General features: G+C 40.6%; 1 protein-coding gene across 12 annotated transcripts in view; it reads right to left on the reverse strand.

Annotated features, from left to right (window-relative positions):
• LRMDA (leucine rich melanocyte differentiation associated) overlaps positions 1–27,900 on the reverse strand; it is a 1,649,176-nt gene that overhangs the window by 541,136 nt on the left and 1,080,140 nt on the right. For 7 of the 12 annotated variants that reach the window (XM_033942047.1, XM_033942055.1, XM_033942054.1 and 4 more), the window contains one exon: positions 14,598–14,724. The exons of 3 other annotated variants lie outside the window; for them this stretch is intronic. In XM_033942047.1, coding sequence (XP_033797938.1) covers positions 14,598–14,724 — 127 coding nt within the window. Of the gene's footprint in view, positions 1–11,901; positions 11,995–14,350; positions 14,507–14,597; positions 14,725–27,900 lie in introns of those variants that run through there. 2 more of the 12 variants (XM_033942056.1, XM_033942058.1) reach the window with 2 other exon arrangements.

Raw genomic sequence — 27,900 nt, forward strand, 5'->3', positions numbered from 1 at the left:
CAGTCCCCCCACATCCCCGAAGGACCGCTCGCCCCACTGACATTCCTGCACCACCTGTGAAGCAGCAAGCAGCAGGATCGCGAGGTCAGCTATCCCTGAGCTGCTTGGGCGCTGCTTCCTGCGCCGCGGTCCCGCCCCTCCTCTGACGTCAGAGGAGGGGCGGGAACGTGGCGCAGGAAGCAGTGCCTAAGCAGCGCAGGGATAGCTGACGTCGCGATCCTGCTGCGGCTGCTTCATAGGTGGTGCAGGAAGGTCAGTGGGGCGAGCGGTCCTTCGGGGGTGGTGGGGACTGAACGGCAAGGCCGGGAGCATATGTAGTGCTGCTTCATAGGTGGTGCGGGGAGGCCAGGGGGGCGAGCGGTCCTTCAGGGTGGGGCGGGTGGGCAGGCAGGCAGGCATTCAAGGGGGAGGGGGGTGACAGGCAGGCAGGCCTTCAAGGGGGGGGACAGGCCTTCGGGAGGGGTGTGCAGACCTTCAAGGGGGAGGGACAGGCCTTCAAGAGGGGCAGGCAGGCCTTCAAGGGGGGACAGGTCTACAAGGGGGGACAGGCCTACAAGGGGGTGGGACAGGCCTTCAAGGGGGGGACAGGCCTTCAAGGGGGGTGCAGGCCTTCAAGGGGGGACAGGCAGACCTTTAAGGGGGGACAGGCTTTTGGGGGGGACCCTGGTTTAGAAGTACACGGAGGGAAGGGGGTGTTCAAAGAGACGTGCATATGCCAAACTTTGGGGGGGGATGAAGAAATAATGGGTCTGAAAATAGAGGAGAGGGAGAGAAATGATGGACCATGAGATTTAGGGAGGGAAGGAACTGAAAGGGAGAGAAATTGGACACAAGGGATGGTGTGGAGGAGGGATAGAGATACTGGATAGGAGGGTAATTGGGAAAAGAAAGGAAGAGATGGTGGACTCTGGGGTGGTGGGGAAGGAGGGAGAGATGCCGGATGAAAGGGTAGTTAAGAAAAGGTGGATCTGTGGAGGGAGATGAAAAAAAGGAAAGATACCAGACTTCCTGGGGAGGGAAGGGAAATGGAAAGGGAGGACAGAGTTGGCAGATGGATGGTTAGCACGCAGAAAGAAGAAAGAAGGAGACCCTGGCAAGCAAGTTATCAGAAGAAAACCAGAGCCTTGGACCAACAAGATTTGAAATATAACAAGACAACAAAAGGTAGAAAAATTAATTTTATTTTCTGTTTTGTGATTATAATATGTCAGATTTGAAATGTGTATCCTGACAGAGCTGGTGTTGGACTGCAAACGTGAGCTAGGATTTAACAGAGAGAGGAAAAGTCCTTTTTGTTTCTTTATTTTATTTACACCACAGCGCCAGTGTGGTTAGGAGAAGCCAAAGGGGGTGAAAAAGCTATAAAACCCACCAGGAGTTTTGAAAAAAATCACCCAACTGGGCAGGAAAATCGAATTGAAAAACCAATTCAATAGGCTGAATCGAATTGAAATTTTTTTTCCTGAATCTGGCAGCATTAGTTTGCACTACTGTCTTAGACTTTAGGACCTGGGATAGGGGAGAGATGGCATCCTCAGTACTTTATAATGCAAGTGAAACGAGGATTTGGTCAGACTTTTGAAGGGTCTGCAGAAAAAAAATATTGTATAGGCCGGGGACATGAAACAGCAGGAAATGGGAACTTTTCTTCCTTCTATTTTTGTGAATGGAAAGGCTGAGGATGTCAGAGAGTTCAGTTAAAATATGTGCTTTATAAGAAAATATAATAATGTGTTTTATAAAGTTTATAGCATAGCTGGCCTACCCAGTGAGTTGTTTCTAGTGGTGGTGGTGGCAGCATGTCAATGTGTTGAGAGGAAGAGGTGGTCTGGGAAATTCTGCTGAGCAAACTCCGGGCCCATTTCCACCCCCCAGTTAGTCCACTCCACTCAATTGGTTCACACACTGAGTGGGTCTTTGGGTGTTGTGTTGGGATCTCTTCCAGTGGTTTATCAGTATCTCCTTCTGGTCCAAGGAAGGAAACTTTGTTATCCTTAGCATTGACCTACAGAATATGTTTGTAACAGCGCTGCTTGTGTGGCATTAGGCTATGTAGTGATCGAAAGAAAAAAACAGACCTTTGCACATTTTTGCACTATATGGTGGGTGTATGAGGAGATTCACATTTCCTGCACAGCTAAGTCCATGTGAAGTTACCTTGTGCTGTATTTGACATCTAGCAAGGTCTCTGTTTGAAAGGAAAGATCTAAACTTAAAAATGAAGTGGCCAGAAGTTATGGTAAAAGCAGATAGTGTAGCTGGTTTTAAGAAAGATTTGGACAAATTCCTGGAGGAAAAGTCCATAATCTGTTATTAAGACATGGGGGAAGTGTCTGCTTGTCCTGGATCGGTAGCATGGAATGTTGCTACTCTTTGGGTTTTGACCAGGTATTAGTGTCCTGGATTGGCTACCATGAGAATGGGCTATTGGGCATGATGGACCATTGGTCTGACCCAGTTAGGCTATTCTTATGTTATGTTCTCATCTGTAGGGGCCTTTGTTTTCACTTCTTATTTTAATGTATTTTTTTTCTGGGAACTTATCAGTGTTTTTTATAATGGGAACAAAAATGGAAGAGAATTAATGTGTGTGGGATGAGGGGGTAACTAATTTCTTCAGCTAAATAATTCAATCCACTTCAAACAGACATAGGAGAACTCACGCACCATTCACACATCCTCCAACCAAAAACGTCAAAAAAAAAAAAAACTGTTCGACAACCTCCTAGCCATTCGAGCTGCAACACTCGACCCCCAACCCTACAACCAATTGACATCGACCACAAACTGCAAAACCTTCAAAAAGAAATAAAAACCCTTCTATTCAAAAAACACATAAAACCGAACTAACACAATCAGAACTGTCCCAAGCATCACCTGCAACTACTCCATATGTACTTCTGATGTCATGACAATTCAGACATAATTTATGTTATGTTATGTTTGGAATATAAGAAAATTTTCACTGCCTGTTTCTATTCTGACCATTTATTCCATTTCATGGTCATTACAAAAAATATTTTTTTACATGGGGGGGTGTCAAAAAATGATGGGCCCCGGGTGCCACATACCCTAGGTACGCCACTGCTACAGCGCCTAAAAATTAGCACCAGAATCATGCCACTGTAGGTGTGGCTAACGCTGGCAGTGGTGTTAGGTGCCGGAAAGCACCGACAGAGCTGTGATTCATACCAAAGTCAGAGGTGTGATTCTCTAAATGGTGCACTGCGTGGTTGACACATGATCGGCAGCCACTTTTAAGGCAGCAGCCAACAGCGGCGCCATTTAAAGAATCCGAGCCTTAGGGGGGGAGGGGGAATTCATTAAAAGGGGAGTGTGTGGCGCAGTGGTTAAAAGTTACAGCCTCAGCACCCCGGGGTTGTGGGTTCAAACCCATGCTGCTCCTTGTGACCCTGGGCAAGTCACTTAATCCCCCCATTGCCCCAGGTACATTAGGTAGATTGTGAGCCCACCGGGGCAGACAGGGAAAAATGCTTGAGTACCTGAATAAATTCATGTAAACCGTTCTGAACTCCCCTGGGAGAACGGTAGAGAAAATTGAATTTAAAAAAAAAAAAAAAAAAGATGTTATGCATGTTAACATTTGCTAGCCACTAAAGATTGCCATTCTTTAGTGGTTAGAGCACGCTTAGTGCCCTTTGATTAATTTCCCCCCCCCCCCCCCTTAAGTGCTTACATATCACCTAACTTTAGGCAGCTCCTTAATGCTACCATATTACCATACATGAGGCATTAAAGCCTGCTGCACTGAAAGCAAAACTAGAAAGTAACTGGCAATATCATGTTGTTTTTGATGTTAGTTAGTAGACAGACCCATAACTTTGTTAAGAAATTATAAATGCTCAAATAACTGAAGGCAGTAGTAAACAGCACGTCAAACACATGCCTGAGTGAGAAATACTGCTAACACTTTAATCATTATGAATTAATCATCATTATGCATTCATTTTCTATTCACAGCAAGGCACTGCTTTGCTAATAATGATTTCATCTGGTGTTTCTATGATGCGGTATATATGTCTGGAAACATTCAGTTTAAAAGCAGAAGGATGCATCTCTTAATGGAAAGTTATGGAAACTTACTGGTAAATTAAAGCATATGATCATGCATTTGAGGTGATGATAAAATGCTTTTTTTTAGTCTCTGGATGCTTAAACGTGTTTTGCATCTATTTTTCTAACAATACTTTGGTGTTCTGGTTCAAGCAGTTATTTTATCCCAACTAGATTACGCTAATTCACAATACATATTCATGAGTAAATGCAACCTAAAAAGATTACAACTCATTTAAATTACAGTGGCAAAATTGATCGTTGGTAAACTGTCACACCTGTGCCCCCAAAGAGCGTGATGGGCAGTCAGTTAATGACATGCTTCTTAAATCTAGCTTGGTCCCCCCTGGAACTAGGGGAGCCTTTCAGATTGTTATCCCTAGGCAACAGCCTAGAACTGCTCTTTACAATGGTCTTTCAAAGAACACCACTTAGAATGGCTGTAAGAAAAAAATGTAAACTTTATTTGGCCAATGGCCAATAGTCCTTATCATGAGCTTGGTAATGCAACACAAACCTAAGCCCATCACAGGTTTCACGAAAGCAAAAACAAAATATAATCAACAAAAAAGATTTATATTGCAATCCACAATCAGGTTTAACCCAGCCACTGGCTCTGGGCTTGGTAAGTGAATTAAGCACAGTCCTCTTAACCAGAGCCTCATTCTGGGAATGTTTGAAAGTTTCTACTTCTAGACAACAAGTTCCTATTTCAATAGAGAGACAGCTTTATGGCATTCAGGCAGCAGAGAAACAATAATGGTTCTAAAGGACAGTCTTAGTCACAAACCAGGATGGTGGTTAGCAGTGAAAATATACCAGCATTTACACAGATTTTCACTACGTTTTATGAGAGACATGCAGGAACTGTGCAATCAATGGGCTGCTATGGCAACAGCTAGCAGCTGGTCTCTGAGCACGGAGCTTTGTCAGCAATGATTCTTAAACACAAAACAGGCTGAGTTTCCTGCCCAGCATTTGACTTAGTTTAACCAATGTTCTGCTCAGTGAAAGATACAGTTCTTTAGTTTTAAGGCCCAGATAAAAAAATGCAGAAAACTTTACAGTCCAAAAATGTCTTCTCTTGCAGCATCCACAGTCTGCATACCATGAAAAAGCAACAAAAGAAAACATCCAGCAAACTCACGTTTGTTTCAAGCCACTTCCATTTTCTCTGGCCAAGCTACAGCTGCAGCACTGTTGTCCTCAACAATCATAGCCTCACCAAGCTCTGAGGAAAAAAAAACTCTGAAGGCAAGTTCCCTTCAGCTTGCTCCTCTGTCATTTCCCAATCCATGCTGTGTACCTCAGCTGGCTGGTCTGTGGTAAGCTCAGTCCCCCACTGAGTTTCCTACCTCTCCTGTCTCTCTGCTGAGCCTTGCTTTCAGCTGAGGAAAACCACACCCCCTTTGGCTTGTGTGGGGGAAGGGCTTTCTTTCCTCAGCTTATGTTGTTTCTCTGAAATAAATCTTTCTTTCCGGTTTCTGCCTTACAGAAACTGGGTAATAGCAGGACAGAGATTTCCTGCTTGGCTTTGGCACTGCCTCAGGTATGGCAAACCTTTCCTATTCTAGTCTGTCTTGCCATTCTGTGTCAAACTCATCTTCACTGCTCATAGGGTAGTCAGCTATATTACTGTCATGGGCTCTGACCTGGTCTGTCCTTCTGCACCGGGATTTGTATGATAGTCTATATTTTCCTGTGATAAACCTTGGTATTACAGTAGGTTTGTCACAAAACATAAATATAATCATGTTACCCCTTTGTTAATGACACTCCACTGGCTTCCAGTTTATTCGAGAATACATTTTAAATGTGTTAGTATAATTTTTAAAATTATGTATCAGATCCATTGGCGTACCTAGCATATGTGACACCCGGGGCCCACCATTTTTTGACCCCCATCTGTATGAAAAACATGATTTTTAGTAACAATCCACACGTCACACAAGAGTGTACCTAGGAAAAGGCAGCATCTTAGAGTGAGCAGTATAACATCAATACACCCATTGTAAAACTAAACAAGCCAGACTGGTACAAATCAATCCTGCACAGTCAATCCTAACAGAAAACCATGTCTTACACACAGAACATAGAAAACACCTTCACTTATTATGGAATATGTAATCACAAACTATACGCTCCCTCTTTTACAAAACTGTAGTGTGTTTTTTAGCCATGGTGGTAACAGCTCAAATGCTCATAGAATTCTGAGCATCAGAGCTGTTACCACCACAGCCGACGCTAAAAACGCTTTATAGTTTTGTAAAAGGGGGGATAAAATATAAACATGTAGACAAAGAAGCTGGACTCTGCATACAATGCAACACCACAGAAAAAGCGATGTATCTCCCCTAAAACAAAAAAATAAATAATATAAAATTTTTTTCTACCTTGTCTTCTCTGGTTTCTGCTTTCCTCATCTTCTTCACACTCTTCCTTTCATCCATTGTCTACCCTCTCTCTACCCCTTCTATATGGCATCTTCTCTCTTTCTATGCTCCTTCCAGAAACTGTATGCATCCCCCTTCCATCTCTCCCTTCACCCACATTGGTCTGGCAGCCATCTTCTTCCCTTCCCTCCTCCAATGGTCTGGTATTTCTCTCCTCTTCTCGTCTTCCCATCCCTCTCCCACACCCACATGGTCTGGCATTTCACTCTCTCCTCTCCATTCCCCCCACTTCCATCAGCATCTGCCCCATTTCTTTCCTTCCAACCCAATTCCCTCCAGTATCCTTCCCCTTATGTCTCTCTCCCCTTTCCCTGCACACCAATTCCATCAGCATCTGCCCCCTTTCTCTTCGTCCACCACCCTTCTATACCACCCTGACCCCCTTTCTCTCCCTCCATCATCCTGCCCCCTTTCTCTCCCTCCACCATCCTTCCATACCACCCTAACCCCCTTTCTCTCCCTCCACCACCCTTCTATGCTCCGTTCTCTCTCCCTCCAAACTAGAAAGGTCCCACGATTACTGCCTCTGCGGCTCTGCTCCTGAAGAAGTGTGTGACATTTGAGGGGTTGGACCAGCAGATGCAGGGAGTTGTGCAAAGGTCCTGCGATGATTGTGGCTGCTGGTCCACCCCCCTCCGACATCACGTACTTCTTCCAGAGCACAGCCTGCAGCCACAGTCATCGCGGGACCTTCCTACACTTCAGCTGAACTCTGCCAACTCTGCTCCAGAATAAGTGCGACAGCTGCACTGAGGTGCAGGTCCCGTTAAAGAGTAGAGCAGGAGGTTCCAGACCTGGCCAGCTGTGCACTCCCCTAGGGCGTGCCCCCGGGGCAGTCCACCCCCTCATCCCGCCCTTGGTACATTACTGATGGGATCTTTTCCCCTTTTGTTCCAATTTCTTTAAACTCTTTTCTGCCATCAAATTCTAGAAATATCCACAAATATAAACTTAGCTTTCCCACCTTAAAGAATATCAAAACTACAGCTAATTTCTGTCATTTTATTTGCAAAGATTTGGAATAAGCTTCCATCTGAGATTAGACTCCTCTCTCTCAATTAGCAACATTTTGAAAAAAAGTTAAACTCACTTATTTCTGAAGTCTTAATAAAATCTCATCTGTGTTTAATTAACAATTTTTTTATTTTTCAACTATAATTCTTTTTTGTTATGATCTTAAATAGTTGTATACCGAGTCGAGCCTTCTATGAGGAATGAATCAGTATATAAAACCAAAGGATTGGATTGGATGTACAGGTTTTTATGAAGCCCTGTGTTGGTCACCTGTTTCATTTATATGATAGCAGCTATATATATTTAAGCAGCTTGTAGCAGCACTGAATACATATATATATATATATATATATAGTGACAGGGAAGCCCCTGTCACTGGTTTAAACCAGACTAGAAAAGAAAGCATACCTGTGCCCAAGGAGAGAAACCTGCATATTAAGGCTGTGCCTGCTCCTAAAGAAATACATCAAATACAAAATCACTCCAAAATAAAAAATAATAGCTCATCTAAGATAAGTTTCTTTTTTGAAGAATTATTATTATATGAAAAAATTTCAACCTGTGGGTACACAGCTAAATGAAGAGTTTTAAAATATCAACTAACAATATATTGAATATGCGCTGATTGGGTGGTGAAGTGATAGTTTAGGGGTTTGCCCCTTGTTTTCACCTCCATGTCTCTGAGCACTTTTTCATTATAAGTTGATATTATTTTGATGAAGTATTATTTTTTATTATTTTTTTTTATTTTGGAGTGATTTTGTATTTGATGTATTGTATTTGATGTATTTTATTTTGGAGTGATTTTGTATTTGATGTATTTGTATTTGATGATTTTGTATTTGATGTATTTGTATTTGATGTACCTTTAATAATAATAATAATTTTATTCTTATATACCGCCATGCCCATCGAGTTCTAGGCGGTTCACAATAATTACATTAGGATCCGCATTGACATGCCGATTTACAAACAATGTTTTGGGTTTACAGGCAATGTATTGGGTATAAAAACAATGTATTGGATTTAGAACACCTTCTGCCGAACATGGCTGAAGAAGAGGGAGTGGGAAGTAGAGAAGGAGGAAAGCGGTCAATAAAGGGGGGGGGAAGGGCCGAACGGGCCGATTTACCATGATTTATTGGATTTACAACAACTTTAGCCGAACTTGGCTGATGAAGAAGGAGGAGGGTAAGTGAGCTGGAAGACAGCGATCAATGAAGGGGGAAAGGGGCGGGCGTGTGGCCAGGTAATTCCGGAGAGGGGGCGTTAGGGGGCTTGTTTGTTGAATAGGTAAGTTTTGAGTGTTTTTCTGAAGTCGAGGTAAGTGGGAGCATCGAGAATCATTTGGGCGATCCATGGGTTCATCTTGGCTGCTTGGAAGGCGAAGGTTTTGTCTAGGAATCTTTTAAGATGACAGAGCTTAAGCGAGGGGTAGGCAAACAGTTGAATTCTACGGGATTTCTTGTTGGAGCAGTAAAGGTTAAAGAGGGGATTGATGTATCTTGGCGAGAGGCCGTTTACCGATTTGTAGCAGAAGCATGCAAATTTGAAGAGTACTCTGGATTCGAAAGGCAGCCAGTGGAGTTGGTGGTAGAAAGGGGTGATATGTTCCCATTTCTTTAGGCCATAGATGAGGCGGACGGCTGTGTTTTGGATCACTTTTAGTCTCCTGGTCGTTTTCTTCGTGGAGTTCAGGTAAATAATATTACAGTAGTCTAGAATGCTGAGAATGGCAGATTGTACTAGAAGGCGGAACGAGGAATCATTGAAGTATTTTTTTATGGTTCAGAGTTTCCAGAGTACCACGAAACATTTCCTGACGCTGAGGTCGGTGTGAGATTCTAAGGATAAATGTCTGTCCAGTGTAACACTCAGGATTTTTACAGTGTTTTCAAGGGGGAAAGGCCTTCCTTTCAGTTGGATGGTGGTGTCCTTGATTTTGTCGTTGGGGGAGGCCAGAAAAAATTTTGTTTTGTCGGAATTTAGTTTCAGCCTGAATGCTAGCATCCAGAGCTCAATCTGGTTGAGGATATTTGTAATGTAATCAAGTGTTTCAGGTGAGAAGCTAGTGAAAGGGATGACTAATGTGATATCATCTGCATAGATGAAAAATTTGAGTTTGAGGGTGTGTAGTAGGTTACCTAGGGAGGCTAGGTAGATATTGAACAGGGTGGGGGATAGGGGGGAGCCCTGCGGTACACCGCAGGTGTTTTCCCAGCAGTATGAGAAAGTGTTGTTCTGGTGTACTTTGTAGGATCTATTTTTTAGGAACCCCTGAAACCAGTTGAGGACCTGATCGGAGATACCTCATTATAGAGTAACCATTGAATGTGTGGTTCCCCTGTTTCATTGACTTGACTGAGTCTACTCCTAAAGAAAGGCAGGCAGGCTACAGAAAGAGGGACACTGTAGAGGAAAGGAGGGTCTCTCCACTTCCCTATATTCCTTTCAAAAAGCTAACATTCTCGAGTAAAAGCCCTTTGCAGGCAGAGAGACATAGCAAGGGTTAAAAAAAGGGGAGGGACTCAAAAGCTACAGAGTGTCCCAGTAGCCAGATAAAGCCTGAAGCCTCAGCAGGATAAATTGATCTCTGCTGATCTCAGCAGGAGGTAATCAGGAACCCACAGCAGAGAAGCATCCAGGAAAGCAGGACAGGAGGGAGGAAATATGCTCCAGTCCCTGCACCTCGCAAGCACATTTCAGGCTGCACCAGAGCTCTTAGAAACCTTGCACTAGGACAAAGGTTAGAGGGGGTTGGAAAACAGCCTGGGCAGAATTATTTTGAAACTTTCATGCAGTGAGGAATCCATTGGCTCAGAAGGGGAGGAATTGCCCATGGAGTTAGGGCAATTTTCTTCTGATATGTATAGCAACTCTGGGATGGATTGGGATCCTGAAGCAGCGAGTATGAATGAGGACTGGATGGGTGAGTGAAAGTCTGTGGGGAAATTACCGGGAAGTTTCTAACAAAGTTATGATGGTCAAAAGGGTGTGAGAAATGATTATAGTGCTTAAGAATGGTTCTTGAATAGCTATGGGACTGAAAGACTAGTTATAAGCCAACTAGAATTCCTTTCTTCCTGGAAAATATGGGATGGGCTAAGGCAGGTTTTTGTTCCATAGAGAAACCACAAAGGTGACTCAGAGCCCTGACAGTTTATGTGACCTGTAGATCGAAACTGGGGAGGAATTAGAGACCATCATCAACAGAGGTTCCTGATTCCCCTGCCCAGAACCCAAAGTTTCATTATCTTATAAGTATTGCTGTCGCTCAGTTGTCTGTGTGCTTCCAAGATTTGCGGGACACCCTCAATAATCTAGCAAATGATGATAGCAATACAATAAAGAAAACGGAAGAAGGTGGTGCGATAGTCATTTTAAATAAAAATGATTATCTCTTGGAGGCACATAGACAATTGAGCGACAGCAAAACTTATAAAGAAAATAAAACTTGATCCCACCAAAAGTTTACTTAGCATCATTAGGAAGTTAATTAAATCTGGTACAGAAAGATAATCCACTGGGTCACCCTATCATATCAACACAGAATTCAGTACTCGAGCCACTCAGTCAATTTGTTGATTTTTGTCTGAAAGGGATTGTTATGGACAGTAAAACATACATAAAAGATACTGCTAATTTTTTGATCAATTTCCATTTGTCATGGTAACCTTGGATGTATCATCACTTTATACATCTATACCTCAAGATGCTGTCATCTATATTGTTAACAATGTTTTGGAATCTTTACCAAGGCCACATCTCATTCCATCAGGCTTTTAAGTCCAGATAGCTAGATTGGCATTGTTTGAAAATTTTTTCATGTTCGAGAATGAATTATACTTACAAACTGCGGGGGTTGCAATGGGAGCACCCTTCGTTCCATCTATTGCCAATCTTTATATGATTATTTTCGAAAAAGAATGAATCCACAATTCACCATTTGCAGAATCTATTTTCTGCTGGCACAGATACATCAACAACATATTTATGTTGTGGAAGGGATCCTTGAATAGTCTATCTCTATTTTTGAAGTGGCTCAATTCCTGTGACTCACATTTGAAGTTTCCCATGACTGCCTCTGAAGTTTCCATTCACTTTTTGGATGTTCATTTCTCTCAAAAAGGGAACAGTTTTGTCACTAAAGTATTCATCAAGGACACCGATAGGAATACTTTTTTGAAGTTTGACAGCAGTCATCTGAGAAGACTCAAAGAGAGTCTTCCATTTTCTCAGATGTTAAGAATACGACATAACTGCTCCACTCTTGATGAGTTCAAACATCAAGCTAATATCTTGCATTGAAAACTTTTATTGAGAGGATACCCTAAAGAAGTGATTGATAAGGCACAACGTAGGACCAAGTACATCAACAGAGATAATCTTCTTCATTGTCACAGGAAGGAAGAGACTGAAGATGAGGTTGCCACATGTGTGATGAGGTACTTTTCTAAAAGCAATATAGCAGTCAAAATAATGAAGAAAAACTGGGAAATATTCAACTTACACCCAGCATTTAACAACAAAAAACTTAAGAATAGCTTTTTCAAGAAATAAGAGCTTAAAATAAATATTAAGTCCTGCAATGGCCCATTCAGTGAATTATTCTCAGCATAACAGCAGTAAGATTTATGGTCATTTCAAAAGCTTTTCATGTAACATTTGCAGCATAACCCTGGAATGTAAAGAATTCATCAATCCCAACAATGAGGTCAAATATGAACTTAAGCATTTCACCAATTGCAACTCTACATTTATCATCTACGTGATCATTTGCCCATGCAATATGACTTCAAGAGAGCTTAAAACCCCAATGTGGGAACAAAATCGAACTTGATGTGTAAACGGAGCTCAGAAGTAATTGTAGATCATTGCACACAGTTCAAGCATACATTCCAGGACTTTCATGCTTTGCAATAGATTCTGAACCTAGATCGAGTATGGGGGGGGGAGACAGAATTAAAAGACTCAAACAAAGAGAATCCCACTGGATCTTTAAATTGCAAAGCATGTACCCGAAAGGGCTCAATACCTCTTTCGATCTGTCAGCTTTCATTTAACTAATGTGCTGTTCTCCGAGTTGACAGTTTGATGGCCTTCATTTGTATATGATACTTTTTACCTTACACTGTTTTTATCATTATGAATATAACCTTATCAGCTGTAAAAGACATGTGATAGCAAATTCTTAATGAGCTGCTTGAAAATCCAATCAGCATTCAACACGTCACTATTAGCAACTGTGCATGTGTTGGCGTTCTTACATTATAAGAGCCATTTTTTAGACTTACTTGCTATGCATAAAGAGGACACAGATCAATTCAGGAAGTAAGTTAAAGCTGATATGAGATTATTTTAATCTTGGTTGTATGACTTTTTTGGTGTTTAATGTTTGTTTTTGTTTCTTTTCAGCCCATTTTGAATCCTGCTGAAGCCAACTATTAAGCGGCGAAACAGGACCCATAGATAAGATGACACAATGCGAGAAGTCCTGAGACTGCAGATTGTGCCGCTTAAAATTAAGATAAGTGGCTTAATGCTTTCTCTGCATAGGACATTGGATTATAGCCACAATTTTGTGGTTTTGCAGTGGTGGTCTCTAAAAATTGAATGTGACTGCCATACAGATATTTGTTTATTCACCCTATATGATTCACAAATTTGTTATGGTGTTTTGGAAAATATTTAAAATATATAAATATATATTTAAAACTAATTAATAAATTTAAAAAGTAGTATCAGGCCGGTACCCTTTCCGGCCAATTAATTGGTGAAGGTTTTCAGATTGATGAAAGAGACCCATTAGCACAATACAAGCAGAGAATTCTTTATGATCCTCAAAGTGGTGCATCTGAGATCTTTCCCTCACCTAGGTCTCTATGGGCTCCTTTTACTAAGGTGTGCTAGTGGTTTTAGTGCGCGCTACAATACCACACAAGCTAAATGCTAATGCCTCTATAGAGCTTACGTTAGTATTTTTCATTTAGCGTGTGGTTAGCGCACGCTAAAAATGCACCTTAGTAAAAGGAGCCCTATATGCTGTAGTTGATCTCCTGATGTGAATCTTTTGTATTTAGTGGAATATAAGATTGCACATAACATAACGAAAAAAAACCCTCAACTTGCTACTTCACCATTTTAAGACATCACCAACATGCAAAGCCTCACATTACTCCAAAGTTAAAATATTTTTTTTAATATAATACCACCAACATAAATAATTACAGAGAACAATTACATCTACGGCAAATTTTTTGTTAGATGTTAGTTATTTACCAAACACTAGAGTGTGATGTGTAATTTGGTATCTATTACAGTATTTTGGACCAGCTAAGCTCTTTCAATTACAAACCAATACCCCTTATTCTGAGTACAGTGTGCCCCCGGTTGTACGCGGTCGGCGGTTTGCGGTCCCGGTCATTCACGGTATTTTCCGACCGCGAACCTCCGACAAGGAAAGGGCAGTGGGAGAGGCAGGAAAGAGCAGCCGGAGTGCCGTGAGTGCAGGAAATCACTCGCGGTACACTCCGACCGCCTCTTCCTGCGCTAAGTCGGGCCTTATCCAATCAGTAATTGTTGACTGATATCTTTGTTAGATTATATTCATTTTCAGTCTAAATCTTCATAGACAAGCAGCGATGACCAGAAGGTATTTGGGTATTACAGTTATTCAGTGCCATATCCACATAGCTAAACAATTCAGAGTCAGGACTGCTATTTAAGAGGTCCTAATTGTCCAATTAGCCATATGGCCACCAGCACCGAATACTATCAGTGCCCACATAAATTCCAGGACTACCCTAGAACTGCTCAGACAATGCTGCAATTGTCAGAGGAGCTATTTAGCATCACTTTCCAGTTGTATGCTGCAGAATATCCCACCCCAGCCCACTCACATGGTTTAACTGGCCAGTAGCCTCTATTGCCCAATTTTGAATATTAGATCTGACATTTTTTTCTCACTGAAACAAACAAAAAAATTGGACCATAAACAGTACATATTTTAGATTTAAAAAGAAAGTGTATAAACAAATAATATAGATGGAGTTCTACCTTGCTATCATTGGGTTTCATCACTTTCATGAAGGCTCCTCTTTCCATGGCTTCTTTATGCTCCTTCTTGCTTACTTTTCTGGTGTCAAGGAACTTCAGATTGGGCAATTTGTACAAAACAAAATACCTACAAAAATATGTTAAGATTATCAGCAAATTAAACACTGTAAATTATCCATGCTTGCAAGACCCTCTCTTTTCAGGGGTAACTGGATTTCATGAGGAAAACCCTGTAGAGAAAACTACTCAGCAGTCACACATTGAGCAGAGGAATTGTATTAACCAGTACCTGAAATTAATCTAGAACAGGGGTGTCAAAGTCCCTCCTTGAGGGTCGCAATCCAGTCGTGTTTTCAGGATTTTCCCAATGAATATGCATGAGATCTATTTGCATGCACTGCTTTCTTTTTTTTCTATTATACATTTAGTACTTAACAATATCAGATGATATCAAAGAAAAAGGTTTCTTACACAAAGTTTAAATTCTTATATAAAACAAAACAATCCTTTCCAAGCCCTCAATATTTGGGGAGACTGCTTTTCTACCACATATTTACAGGAAAACAAAGAAATGGGTTGAATTCATATGAATCCTAATCATTCCCTACTGTGTAGGACTCTGACATCCTGCCATTTTCTCAGTGATGAATCATTAAAGACAAAAAGGAAAAATAAACTCACTTCTGTTCTCGAGCTAACAAAAATTGTTGCAATTGAATGGGATCCCAAAAGACATATTCAATGTCTTGTATCTTGACAAGACATTTATATGGAAATTTTAAATAAAAAGATGCCTCAAGAGCTAGAACTCTTATTCTTAATTTCAAAAATTCCTTCTTAATTGCATAGCTCTTGAGACATCAGGAAAAATTCTAACCAAATCTCCACAGAATTTGGTCAGCCTATTTTTAAAGTAAAGTTTCATTATCAACATTTTGTCTGTCTCATTCATGCAAGTTATTACCATGGTGGACCTGCTCTGAAAACATCCTGTGTATCTTCCAAAAACTCTGTCAGATTAACTTCACCTATTACCAGGTGGTCCATCTCTTGGTCGGATTTCATTTTCTTTTGCGGAATATAATAACAGTTATTTATTGGAAAATTTTCCGCATTGGGTAATCCCAGTATTTTTTTAAAATATTTCCTTAACAATATTTCTGAAGATAACAAATGAGTCACTGGGAAATTAACCAAGTGGAGATTCCTCGCCCTATGCATATTTTCCAACATTTCCATCTTAGAATGTAACACCGTGGAATCCTTAACAGCAGATACCATTTACATGTATTCAATTGTCAATTAACTTGTAAATGTTTCTTTAGTTGCTGCAGTTTGGCACTGTTGTCAGTCTAAATCACTCCAGTTTGCTGGAGCTGTGGTTGAGCAGTAGCTCCCGTGTTCTTTACCCATGGGGTTTCACTGTTACTGGTCCTTGTTAGGACTGGTCAGCCTTGTAGTCCACCTGGATGTCACTTTTTTGTTTTTCTTTCTGGTATCTGTTCTTCTGTATATATTCATGCTTGCAGTGCTGGTTGACTATTTGACTTACTTTCTGCGGTGTCCTGAGCGGAATCCATACTACTACAAATGTAGATGTTGAAAATATTGTCATTAAATGTCAAGGGTTTCCATAATCCTATAAAAAGGAAGAAAATATTAGACTACATATCGAAAAAATCTCCTGATATAGTCTGTTTCCAAGAAACACATCTTAATGCCTCTGAGTCTGCCAAGCTGAAAACTAAATGGTCCTTGCCAGTTCTTTTTTCTCCTGCCTCACAAAAAAAAAAAAAATGGTACAGCAATTTTAGTATGATCTTGTCCAGATATCCAACTAATATCTCAATCTAATGATGCCAAGGGACGATGGATCAAAATTAAACTAATGATTGGTCATACCTTATTATCGTTAGTGAATGTCTACGCACCCAATTTGGATAAGCCTGACTTTTTTACTGAGATTCAATTGACTTTATTTGAAGATAAATCTCAGGCACAAATAGTTGTTGGTGACTTCAATCTGGTGTTAGATCCTGTTTCAGATAGAAAGTCATCGGCTGCACACAAACCAACAAATGCTTGGCACAGCTTACACAACATGATAACCCAACTGAAGTTGGTTGATGCCTGGCGGTTGATGCATAAAGATGAACGGCAATATACCTTTTACTCTCCTCCTCACAATTCTTATTCCAGAACTGACTTTTTTCTGATCAGCAATAATCTCATTAATAACTTAGCCCACTCTGATATTGGCGAAATATCGGTATCCGATCATGCTTATATTGAATTGTCCCTGTCAGATCTCAATATCAGCAAAAAAAGCACTGCTTGGAGATTTAACAATTCTCTTCTTATGGATTCTGCCTTCACCGAATGTGTTCGCAAGGCTATTACTGAATTCTTTCTCTTTAACAAACCTGAGGATACCTCCAGGACGTGCCTATGGGATGCGTTTAAAGCTTATATAAGAGGAGTCATCATTTCCTATCAGGCATCCAAAAAGAGGGATTTAGATAAACAACTTAATGACTGTGTCAAGCTGATTAAGGAGCTAGAACTATGTCACCAAACCAACCCAAAGGATACGCTCACTCTTTCGAAATTGCATCAGACTAGATTGAACTATAATCTGATTCTCAGCAGGAAAGCTGGCAATGCAATCTTTATGAAGACTGCCAGCTATTATTGTGATAATAACCAGAATGGTCTTACCTTAGCAAATTACCTAAAGATTAGGGAAGAGAGATTGAACATACATACGATAGTAGATTCAGATGGACTTTCAACCTCTGACCCGAAGCGTATACCATTATGCTTTCAACGATTCTATTAATGCCTTTACACCTCAGAGAGAACTTCATTATCTCCTTCGACTGTTTTGAATGATACCCTACCGCACAATACTATCTCAGCAGAAGATAATAATGCTCTAGCTATGCACATCTCAATGGATGACATCCAGCTTGCACTCAAATCTATGGCTAAAAAGAAATCGCCTGGACCGGATGGCCTAACTTCTGAATTTTATAGTTCCTTTCAGGATTTGTTGATACCTCATCTACTTGCCTTATATGAGCATCTTATTGAGTCTGGCAGTGCATCGGGCTCTTTCACCGAAGCAAGCATAATTGTTCTACCCAAGCCTGGAAAAGATCCACTATATGTAGCTAACTATCGGCCTTTATCACTAATTAATGTGGACGCTAAGATATATGCTAAGATTCTGGCCACTAGATTGCAACACATACTGCATAAGTTGATTGGGAAAGAACAAAATGGCTTTCTGACAGGTAGACTTTCAAGTGATAACACCAGGATGTTTGCCAATGCTATCCAATATGCGAATCACAGTAATGAATCGATGCTCGCCCTGGCATTGGATGCAGAGAAAGCATTCGATAGGGTAGAATGGGACTTCATGTTTGATACATTACGGTGGTTTGGATTTGGACAAGAATTCATTAAAATGGTCAGAGTCTTATATACTGCTCCTACAACTAATGTGCAAATTAATGGGACATATTCCACTCCATTTCATCCTACAAGAGGCACAAGGCAAGGATGTCCTCTATCACCATTACTCTTTAATATAGCATTAGAACCCCTTTTACTTTCCATACAGCATAACCCAGACATAGTTGGAATTAAGTGTGGTTCAACTGAAGTTAAATATTCTGCTTATGCCGATGATGTTCTATTATACACAACTCCTACCTCCTTGTCGTCCTTAATACCAACTATTGAGAAGTATGCAAGAGAATCTGGTTACAAACTTAACACCTCTAAAACGGAACTCATGCCCTTAAATAATTTCACTCTGAAATCTGATGTTGCGGCCTTCAATTTCCAGTGGTCGCCTCAGAAATTAAAATACCTTGGTGTACAGTTTGGAAATACTATAGAACAAACGATAGATCTAAATATGTCCCACATATTGAAAATTATTCAAGCCCTCACTCTTCAGTGGTCGCCTCTGAATCTAACTTGGTGGGGGAGATTAGAAGCCATTAAGATGACTCTCACGCCAAAGATTACATACACTTTAAGTATGCTTCCTTTCTTCCTTCCAACTTCCTTTTACAAGAAGATAGACATGGCATTATCACAGTTTCTTTGGAAAAAAAGTACCCCGAGGATTGCCTTGAAAAAATTGAAGAATAAGAAAGTAGACGGAGGTGTAAATTTTCCGGACTTTTATGACTATCATTGCGCCTTCCTTATGAGGCAGGCAGTTCGGTGGTTGCTGCATGATGTTAGGCCTGACCTCAAAACTACCTGGTGTCAGTTCGAAGAAGAGAAATATGGCCTTTTCTCCTTACCTTCACTACCTTTCCTCAAGAAAAGCAAACCAACACGTGACACTGATCATATACTCACCTCCATGAAACAAATCGTACATATCATTGAAAGCTCGTTACAAGTTCCTTTACAGTCAACTCTTCATGCGCCTATCTGGCATAACCCTGATATTAAAATACAGAATGCCTCTTTTGCCTGGAGACAATGGCAACAAGCAGGTATATGGAGAATTCATCAATTATTGAATAGAACTAAATGGATCCCTTTTCATACGTTGTCATCGATCTACAAATTACCAACCACGTGTTACTATCAATGGCTACAGTTACAACACTCATTAAAACTAGTATTAAAAAACAAGACCTTGGTAGCCACAACACCAGATATCCTTCAAGTCAGCTCCACTGTGTCGCAACACCGTAAAGCAGCTTCTCAGTGGTATCAATGGATTAGATCTGGGAAAACTCATCAACTCACAGCCCTTGAGGACAACTGGTCACTGGACATTGATGTGGAAATTGCTACTGATGTATGGCCTAATGTGTGGGCCAGGATTTCGAAAATATGCCGATCCTCCACATATAGACAGACATTCTTCTTCTTGATGCACAGAGCATATTGGACACCTCAGAAATTAGCCAAACTTAATAATAAAGAGGAGAGCAAATGCTGGTCTTGTAGTCGGGACAATGGATCCCTGAGACATATGCTGCTCGAGTGCCCTCTGTTGCATGATTTTTGGAGGACAGTTTGGTCCGACATATGTCAGATATTACAAATATCATCGCCTCTTAATTATTCCATACTGATTCTTGGAGATGAACTTGGTTGTTTAGGGCTCTCTGATGACGCTAATAACTTACTACATTTGTTACTACTAATAGCAGTAAAAATCATTTTAACCAATTGGAAAAAAATTGGCGGCTGCGGAGCGCAATACTTGGTGGAATTCAGTATGCTTGATAGCTAAATATGAGCGCATAGCTGCAGAACGATCTCAAGCATTGGTCCGTTTCAACAAAATGTGGTCCCCGCTGCTGGAATACTCTATATCGCCATACCAAACTACGGGATAATTAACATCAAAACATGATTAACCATTTGTGACACTGTTATCTTATTCTTTTTCTTTTCCACTGCTTTTCCCACTGATACCTGTTAATTGTTTCTTTCTAATGACATCCAGGTTGGACTACCAGTATTACTATTATTTTCATGACTCTTTGTTATATTTCCATACCGATTATGGTTGATTGATAAGTCATGTTTTTCTTGCTGCATGATTTTCTTTCCCTTTCCCTTACATTTTTCTTCCTCTTTGATCTTTGGATGTATTAGTGTTACGCATTGGCTGTTACTTATTATTGTATTATGCATCCTTGGATCTTGTTGTATGCCTTTTTGCTTTATTGTAAAACTAATAAAACTTTTGAACTGAAAAAAAACAAAACAAAACAGCAGATACTGAGACAGCTTGCAATATATTACTTTGAGTTTCAACCACTGCTAATCTTTTATCCAAACAATTTAAATTAGAATCCACATTCTCAAACTTTTGAGCCACAGAATATGAATAATTCAACGTTTGTTTCACTGATTCTCTGAGAAACCCTTCAACTCGAGAAATACCCAACCACAAATCTTTAAGGGTAATATCTTGTTTTTCCATTGCTTATGGTTGCTCCTCTACTACACCTGTAAACTCAAGTGGTTTAGGTATTTCAGTAAAAGCCAATTTATTTATCTGAGTAGATGATACCACAAAACCATTGGAAGTAGCGGGAGTTATATTACCACTTCCACTAGATATTGGATGAAGAGGGGGTGTTTTTCTTAATTGCCTATGCCACAAAAAGTATAGGAAATGGCTATCATTCCTCTCAAACTTTGCTTTTGTGACCAGGACATTGATGATTTGAAATTTATCGTTTTTTACAGAAGTATGAGTATGGCTGAGAGGTCATCAGATAATTTAAAATGGTAGCATTCCTAATGGGTCTCAAAGGGTTTTTTACCAAGTTTCCCTGCTATCTCTGCCTTTGGAACAGCAGGGATACAAAGGTTCACTACCAAAAGCATGACTGGCCATAGCACAATGGGTTCTCTGTGGGGAGAAACAACATCAAAAGGGAACCACTGGTGGACCACCAGTGTACATCACTCTACATCAAACTGAGTCTAATGAATCAATTTGTTAGAGTTCTAGATAAGGAGTCAGCAGCATTCAAGTACCTCCAAGACATCTTCCTTAATCTGTCTGAGGCAAAGGTCAAAGCTGATGTCTTCATCGGACCACAGATAAAGATCATAGAGTGCAAGGAATTTCCTAATACGCTAACTAGGAATGAGAAAATGGCTTGGAACAGCTTTCTATCAGTGCTTCAGGGCTTCCGGGGTAATCACAAGGCCACAAACTATGTGGAGTTGGTTGAGAATTTGGTGAAAAATTACAGTAAGATGGATTGTAGGATGTCTCTCAAAGTCCATGTCCTTGATGCTCATCTTGAGACATTCAAGGAGAACATGGAAGCATACTTAGAGGAGCAAAGTGAGCACTTCTACCAGGATATATTAGACTTTGAATGTGGCTACCAAGGACAATATAATCAGAAAATGAAGGGAGACTACATTTGCACACTGATTCGTGATAATGACTTACAATATAATCAACATACATATAAAATAACTCCACTTATTGGGCTGAGGGTTTTATTCTCACAGAAGAAAAAGTCTCAGGTCTATTTTGGTAGAGCATAAATGCTCAAACCACCTCCACCTACATCATTGGCTTGAAAAAACTTCTGTATAGAATAACCAGTTGACACTATGCTAATTTTAGTGTGACTGAGATGTTAAATAGCAAAACTCATAACTGTTATAGAAATTAAGTGGTGTCTTGTTTATAGCCAATGTTTCACGGTGCTTAACCATTTTTTCAGGGATCTTAGCCTCCCACTGTCTTTGCACAGTTCTGTAAAAGCAATTATATAAAGGATGTATCACTCATCTTTCTTGAATCTTATAACATTCTTAAGAGAGACTAATATTGTTACTCACTGGATGTTTGCTCACACGATCTCACCAGCGTCCTGTTCTCATAATGGCATCTCAATACTTCTTATAGGGAGACATGCCATTGCTTGGGGAATGTTGGCCTCTCCTCATTGGCTGACCAACTCAGCTGTAGCAATCCCGGGTTGGATCTACAGATCCGTGGTATCTTCAAACTTCCAAAATAAAGTTGTAGAAGAACAATTGCTTAATAAAAGTAATACCAGTCTATACTCATATTTAGTCCTTTAGGAGTTACAGACTCTAGCTCATAGATCCAGTGTTGTTCTCGTTGCTGAAGACATAGCTGCCTATTTCCTTCACGGATGTCTTGCTCTATGCGATCTAGCACATAACATTTAAGGTGAAAAAATTATGGTTCAGATCAAAGCAGTGTTGTACCATTGGAGCTATGAGTATAGACTTGTATTACTTTTATTAATCAATAGTTCTTCTACAACTTTATTTTGAAAGTTTGAATATACCACAGATCTGTAGATCCAACTCGGGACTGCTACAACTGAGTTGGTCAAATTTTTTGCTCACAAAACAACTTTTGAGAACTATGAAAGAATAATTTCATTATTGCATTCAAGTCTTGCTCAAATACTAAGGAAACAATCAGGGTTGTTCTTTCTGCCACCTCTGTAAGTGAAGTGGGGAAAGAAGGACAGATTTGGGAAAATTCAACACTCTCAGATAAAGCCTCTGGTGTATCACATTTTTGTCTTTAATAATCTCAGAAACTGTCTCTGAGATTTTTCACTTCAGTCTGAACTTGGATAACTTGGTTTAAAGGTTCATTTTTTTATTATATCCAAATTATGAGATAGGTTCTCAATCTTCCCAGACAGATGAATAATTTATTGTACCGATTTCTCTAAAGTGACATCTAATTTTTGCAAGACCTTCCAAATCCCCTCCAGTGTAACTGTCGGAGAAGCAGTTAATAAACAAACTGTTTCTTTACTCACAGCACAGGCAGTTGATTCATCGGGCCTTCCCTCCTTTCGGTTCTCAGCCACAGTGACTTCCTCAGGCCCTGCTTTGATCTTGGGTCAACCCCATGCCTGTGCTGGACACAGCAGTACGATAGTTGCCTGCAGGGACAGAGTGGTATCATGTCCTAAAGGAGATAGTGGTTCGCCCTCATCGCTCTCAACAGCAAGACCCCTCTGGATCAGCTTCTTCAGGACGGGTCTGACTGCAAATCAGTCAAGGGTGGATTGAAGAGGGGATGAAGTGCGAGCCAGATAGGATACAGCCCAGACATTCCCCTTTCTTTTTGAATGAGGCATTTTCAAAGAAGAACACTTCCAGGTAAACTCCAACTTCACCTCTCTCCGACAAATGCCATCAGCAATCAAGCAATCATATTGGCCCTTCCTCCCTCGAGCCTTCTTAGGACTCGTGGGATATTTATCTCAGGATTTGCAGACAAGGTGGAATCCCTGACCTGCCTGTTACAGAAGAATGTCCAGATAAATTATGGTGGACATCAGAATTGGACAAGGCATTTCAAGCTTTGAAGGATAACATCTGCTTGGATATGGTGCTGGTTGGCCTGGACTTCAATTGACTTTTTGTGGTACAGACGTATGCATCAGAGGTGGGACTCTGGGCCATTCTGGCTCAGGAGGTGCATGGGGAGGAACATCCAGGGAGCTACATTAGCCGCAAATTGTTTCCCAGAGAGAGGAAATATGCAGTCATTGAGAAAGAAGCCCTAGCTGTCAAATGGGCCTTGGAGATGCTCCAATACTATTTACTGGGTTGCCTCTTTCTATTGGACATGGACCACACACCCTTCAGTGGATGGCTCACCACAAGGACTCCAATGCTCGCATCATGAGGTGGTTCCTCCATCTGCAGACCTTTGATTTTGAGATGTGACACTAAGCAGGTTGAAAGAATGCAAATGCTGACTTTTTGTCTTGGGCAGTGGACCCTAACCTGGCAGATGCTCAACCTGGTATGGCTGAACTGAGGGGGAGGGTATGTGATGGAGTCTATAAGATGCTACCACTCCTCCTGCTGGATACTCCCTCACATTGTCAGAGCTACCTTCATATAGGTAGCTCTTCATTAAGAGGAAGTGATATGGTAAGAGAGAATCAGAGAGACATTAATCAGGAAATATAAAAGGGCAGGGCTAGAGCTGGGTCAGAGAGGCCCAGGAAGAAAGAGGAGGAAGAGGTGATTCCCATATGAGCCTTGACTACAACCCTTAGACACTTGGCTTAGGTAAGTCAATCTTCCTTTTGTTGCCGACCACTTGTGAGTTTGCTCTGAGGTCTGCCTGGGCCAGACCTTGTTACCTGACTGAGGAAAGCTGTTGAAAGATTGTGTTTAGGGAATATCAGTCATAAGACATGGTCCATGTTTTGAGTCCTGTCAGCTACAGGCCCTCTCAGAACATTTTTTGATCAAGAGACTGTTCTATGTTTGCATGGCCTTGTGCAAGATTTTCTTTTCTTTTGAATGAATAAAGAAGTTTTCTTTATATTTTGTGCTCGTGTCTGGCTGTTTAGATACTGGTTCAGATCCAATCCCCGCTCGCACTGTTAGAGACATATTTACGTGCCAAAATCTACATTGGAAGTGCTGCAAACAATTCAGAATGTGGCATTTTGCATTCTGTTGAATATATCAAGGTTTGATCATGTTACCTCCGAGCTAAAGGAGTCACATTGGCTCCCTATTAAGTTTTGTATTTGGTTTAAGGTTTTATTGATGGTCTTTAAGTGTTATGCATTACTTGTCAAGCCACTCAAGGACCTCTTTTAGTCTGAGCAGCCAACTAGGCAGAGTTCACAATATACTTTTATGAAGACCAAGCTAAAAAGAGCTATAAAAATGGCACTAGATTTTTATGTAAGATAAGTAAATAAAAACAAAAGGAAAAAGAAATTTATTTGGTTCTCTAAAGAAGTAGCTGAAAGATAAAGGCAAAAGAGAGAGTAATCACAAAATATAGAATACAAGAAGAGGAAGACTGGATTAAGCTCAAAAAGAAGGCTGAAGAAAAAATAAATCTAAAGATGTAAAGTTAAATTAAGACTTATTTTAAAGTATGATGAGGAAATGAGGAAGGCTAGAAATGAAATGGTAAGACTGAAAGATGCTGGGTACAGGAGAGTGATGAAAGAAAAACAGAAATGCTAAACAAATACTTTTGTTCTGTATTTATACAAGAAAATCCTGGAGAACCACCAAAGTTGGCTCACTAAGGTACACACTGGAATGAGTTAGATACCACACATTCACTGAAGAAAGTGTTTATGAACAACCTGAAAAACTGAAAGTGGAGGAAGCCAAGGGGTCAGATGAGATACATTCCAAGATACTGTGAGAGATCAAAGATGCTCTGGCAGGCCCTCTTAAAGATTTGATAAATCATTGCAGATGGGAAAGATTCCACATGACTGGAAGATTGGATGTAGCACTTCTTCAAAAAAAGTGGTAAAATAAAAGTGGAAACCTACAGGCTGTTAAGCATGACATTGATGGATAGAAAATTAATAGAGATGACACTGAAGGAAAGGCTAATGAACTTTCTAGAATCCAATGGTTTGTAAAAGCTAGGCAACAGGTTTTTACCAAAGGAAGATCATGTCGGTACACAGTTAAGATGGAAGCCCTTACTGTCTCCTAAATAGGTGGCAGTAGAAGCTCCCATGGTAATTTATTTTTAGCAGAAAACCTTTTTAATGGCTGTAGTACAAAAGGCATTAGCGCAGCTTAGGAGCATAAATCCTTTAAATATCGGATCCAAAGAAATGTTGAAAAGTCAGTTATCACTTCGAGTCATTGAGTCTGATTCTATAAATGCGCAGTTGTCAATCAACTGCTAAGCGTCCTTTATAGAATCATGCTTAGCAGTGCCTAGGTGTGCTTAGGTGTTGCTAAGTATCCCTGTAGCAGGTGTGACTTTATTAGGCCAGGTTTTACTTGGCCTAATTTATCAGCGCTTAACTACATCTCCTAGTGATGCCTAACTCAACCACGCCTACTTTTCAGGTAGGAATCATTAGGCATCAGAGGGCACCTTGACTTAGGCATCGTTAGATGCCACGTGGATATCTGTGCACAATCTAAATTGATAATTAAAATAAGTTTTAAATTGGTTTTTAATGGTGTGGTCAATTACAAGGCCAGTTACACCAATTAAAAACAATTTAATTCCATGTAAAACTAAGTTAGGCATCGCTAGATGTCTATGATTAGGTCGCCTAGTTGAACCTAACCTAGATGCTGTTTATAGAATCAGACCCATTATGTTTTTATTTTTGGTTGAGCTATGTGGTGTGAAGAGTTATTTTTAAGGGTACTCAGTTAACCAGCACTCTCACCCAACTGGCAAAAAAATTGCAGTGAAAAAATAAAGTCCCCCGAAGCACCAGTGGTAGCGGTCCTGAGCCGCAAATCCCCTTCCTCCTTCACACCTCAAAGCAGTAGAAGTGGTGGCAATCCTGAGCCAGGAACCCCACCTCCCTTCCAACCCGAAGCACCAATATGGCAGTGGTCCTGAGCTGAAAATCACCTCCTTCCCTCCAACACCCAAGCCCTGAAGCAGCTGAGATGCGAAACCCCTCCCTCCCACCCCAAAGCACCAGCATTGTACGGTCTCCTACCTAACTACATGAAAAGAGGAGACTGAGAGGGGACATGATCAAAACATTCAAGATAATGAAGGGAATAGACTTAGTAGATAAAGACAGGTTGTTCACCCTCTCCAAGGTGGAGAGAACGAGAGGGCACTCTCTAAAGTTAAAAGGGGATAGATTCCGTACAAACGCAAGGAAGTTCTTCTTCACCCAGAGAGTGGTAGAAAACTAGAACGCTCTTCCGGAGGCTGTGTTTAGGGGAAAACACCCTCCAGGGATTCAAGACAAAGTTAGACAAGTTCCTGCTGAACCAGAACGTACGCAGGTAAGGCTGGTCTCAGTTAAGGCACTGGTCTTTGACCAAAAGGCCCCTGCGTGAGCGGACTGCTGGGCACGATAGACCACTGGTCTGACCCAGCAGCGGCAATTCTTATGTTCTTATGATGAAAGTATTTGAGTTCACCTCTCCGGAAAATATTTTGTTCTACATTAATACCCTTCAAGTATTTGAACGTTCAGGTCTTTATCTTCCGTAATTTACTATGTTACTATGTTTATTTAGCTGCATTAGGCACACTTTAGAATTTAAGCACCTAAGTGTGCACTTATCCATGAAAGTGCTGGTTTTCTATCAATTTTCACCTGCAATTGGTGCATAAATTTAGATGCTGTGTTATAGAATGCAGGGGCTAGTGTCTGAATTAGAGAGGCTGTGATTTGCTGTATGGATATCACTAAAGTGAAATTCATACATTGTTATATCATTTACCCTTCTGCAATAATTCACTACGCTTTTTTTACCACTCTAGCTAGTGTGGCTGTGGTTTGTTTTTTTTTGTCTACTATGATAATGAAGAGATAAGGGCCTTAGAAATTGGATACTTTCCTTCACCAAAACTGTTGGAAAGGACCTTGCAGCCCTATGGGGTGTTTGATGGTGCAACAGCTCTTTGAAGTCCTCCTTATTCAAGAGCAGTGACACCTCAAAAAATATTTACTTCTTACTCGGTGCAACTGGGTATGCCTCACAGAGGCACACTTACTAGTATGTTGTGATTGATCAGGCAAAGATGCTAGAATTAGAATATAAAATAGTTTATGCTCTGTAAAATGTGACCTGTAAAATATGATACATAACAGTTTAAATAAGGGTGAGGTCCCAGTATGTTGGAAAAAGGCAGTTATTAAACCTATTTTGAAGAACAAAGATCTAAATATATTTAATCCAGCTAGTTAAAGGCCAGTTTCAAACCTATGTTTTTTAGCAAAACTGACAGAGCGGATAGTTTTAGAGCAGGGATCTCAAAGTCCCTCCTTGAGGGCAGCAATCCAGTCGGGTT

This window comes from Geotrypetes seraphini, chromosome 4 (assembly GCF_902459505.1).
Source record: "Geotrypetes seraphini chromosome 4, aGeoSer1.1, whole genome shotgun sequence".
Taxonomy (NCBI): domain Eukaryota; kingdom Metazoa; phylum Chordata; class Amphibia; order Gymnophiona; family Dermophiidae; genus Geotrypetes; species Geotrypetes seraphini.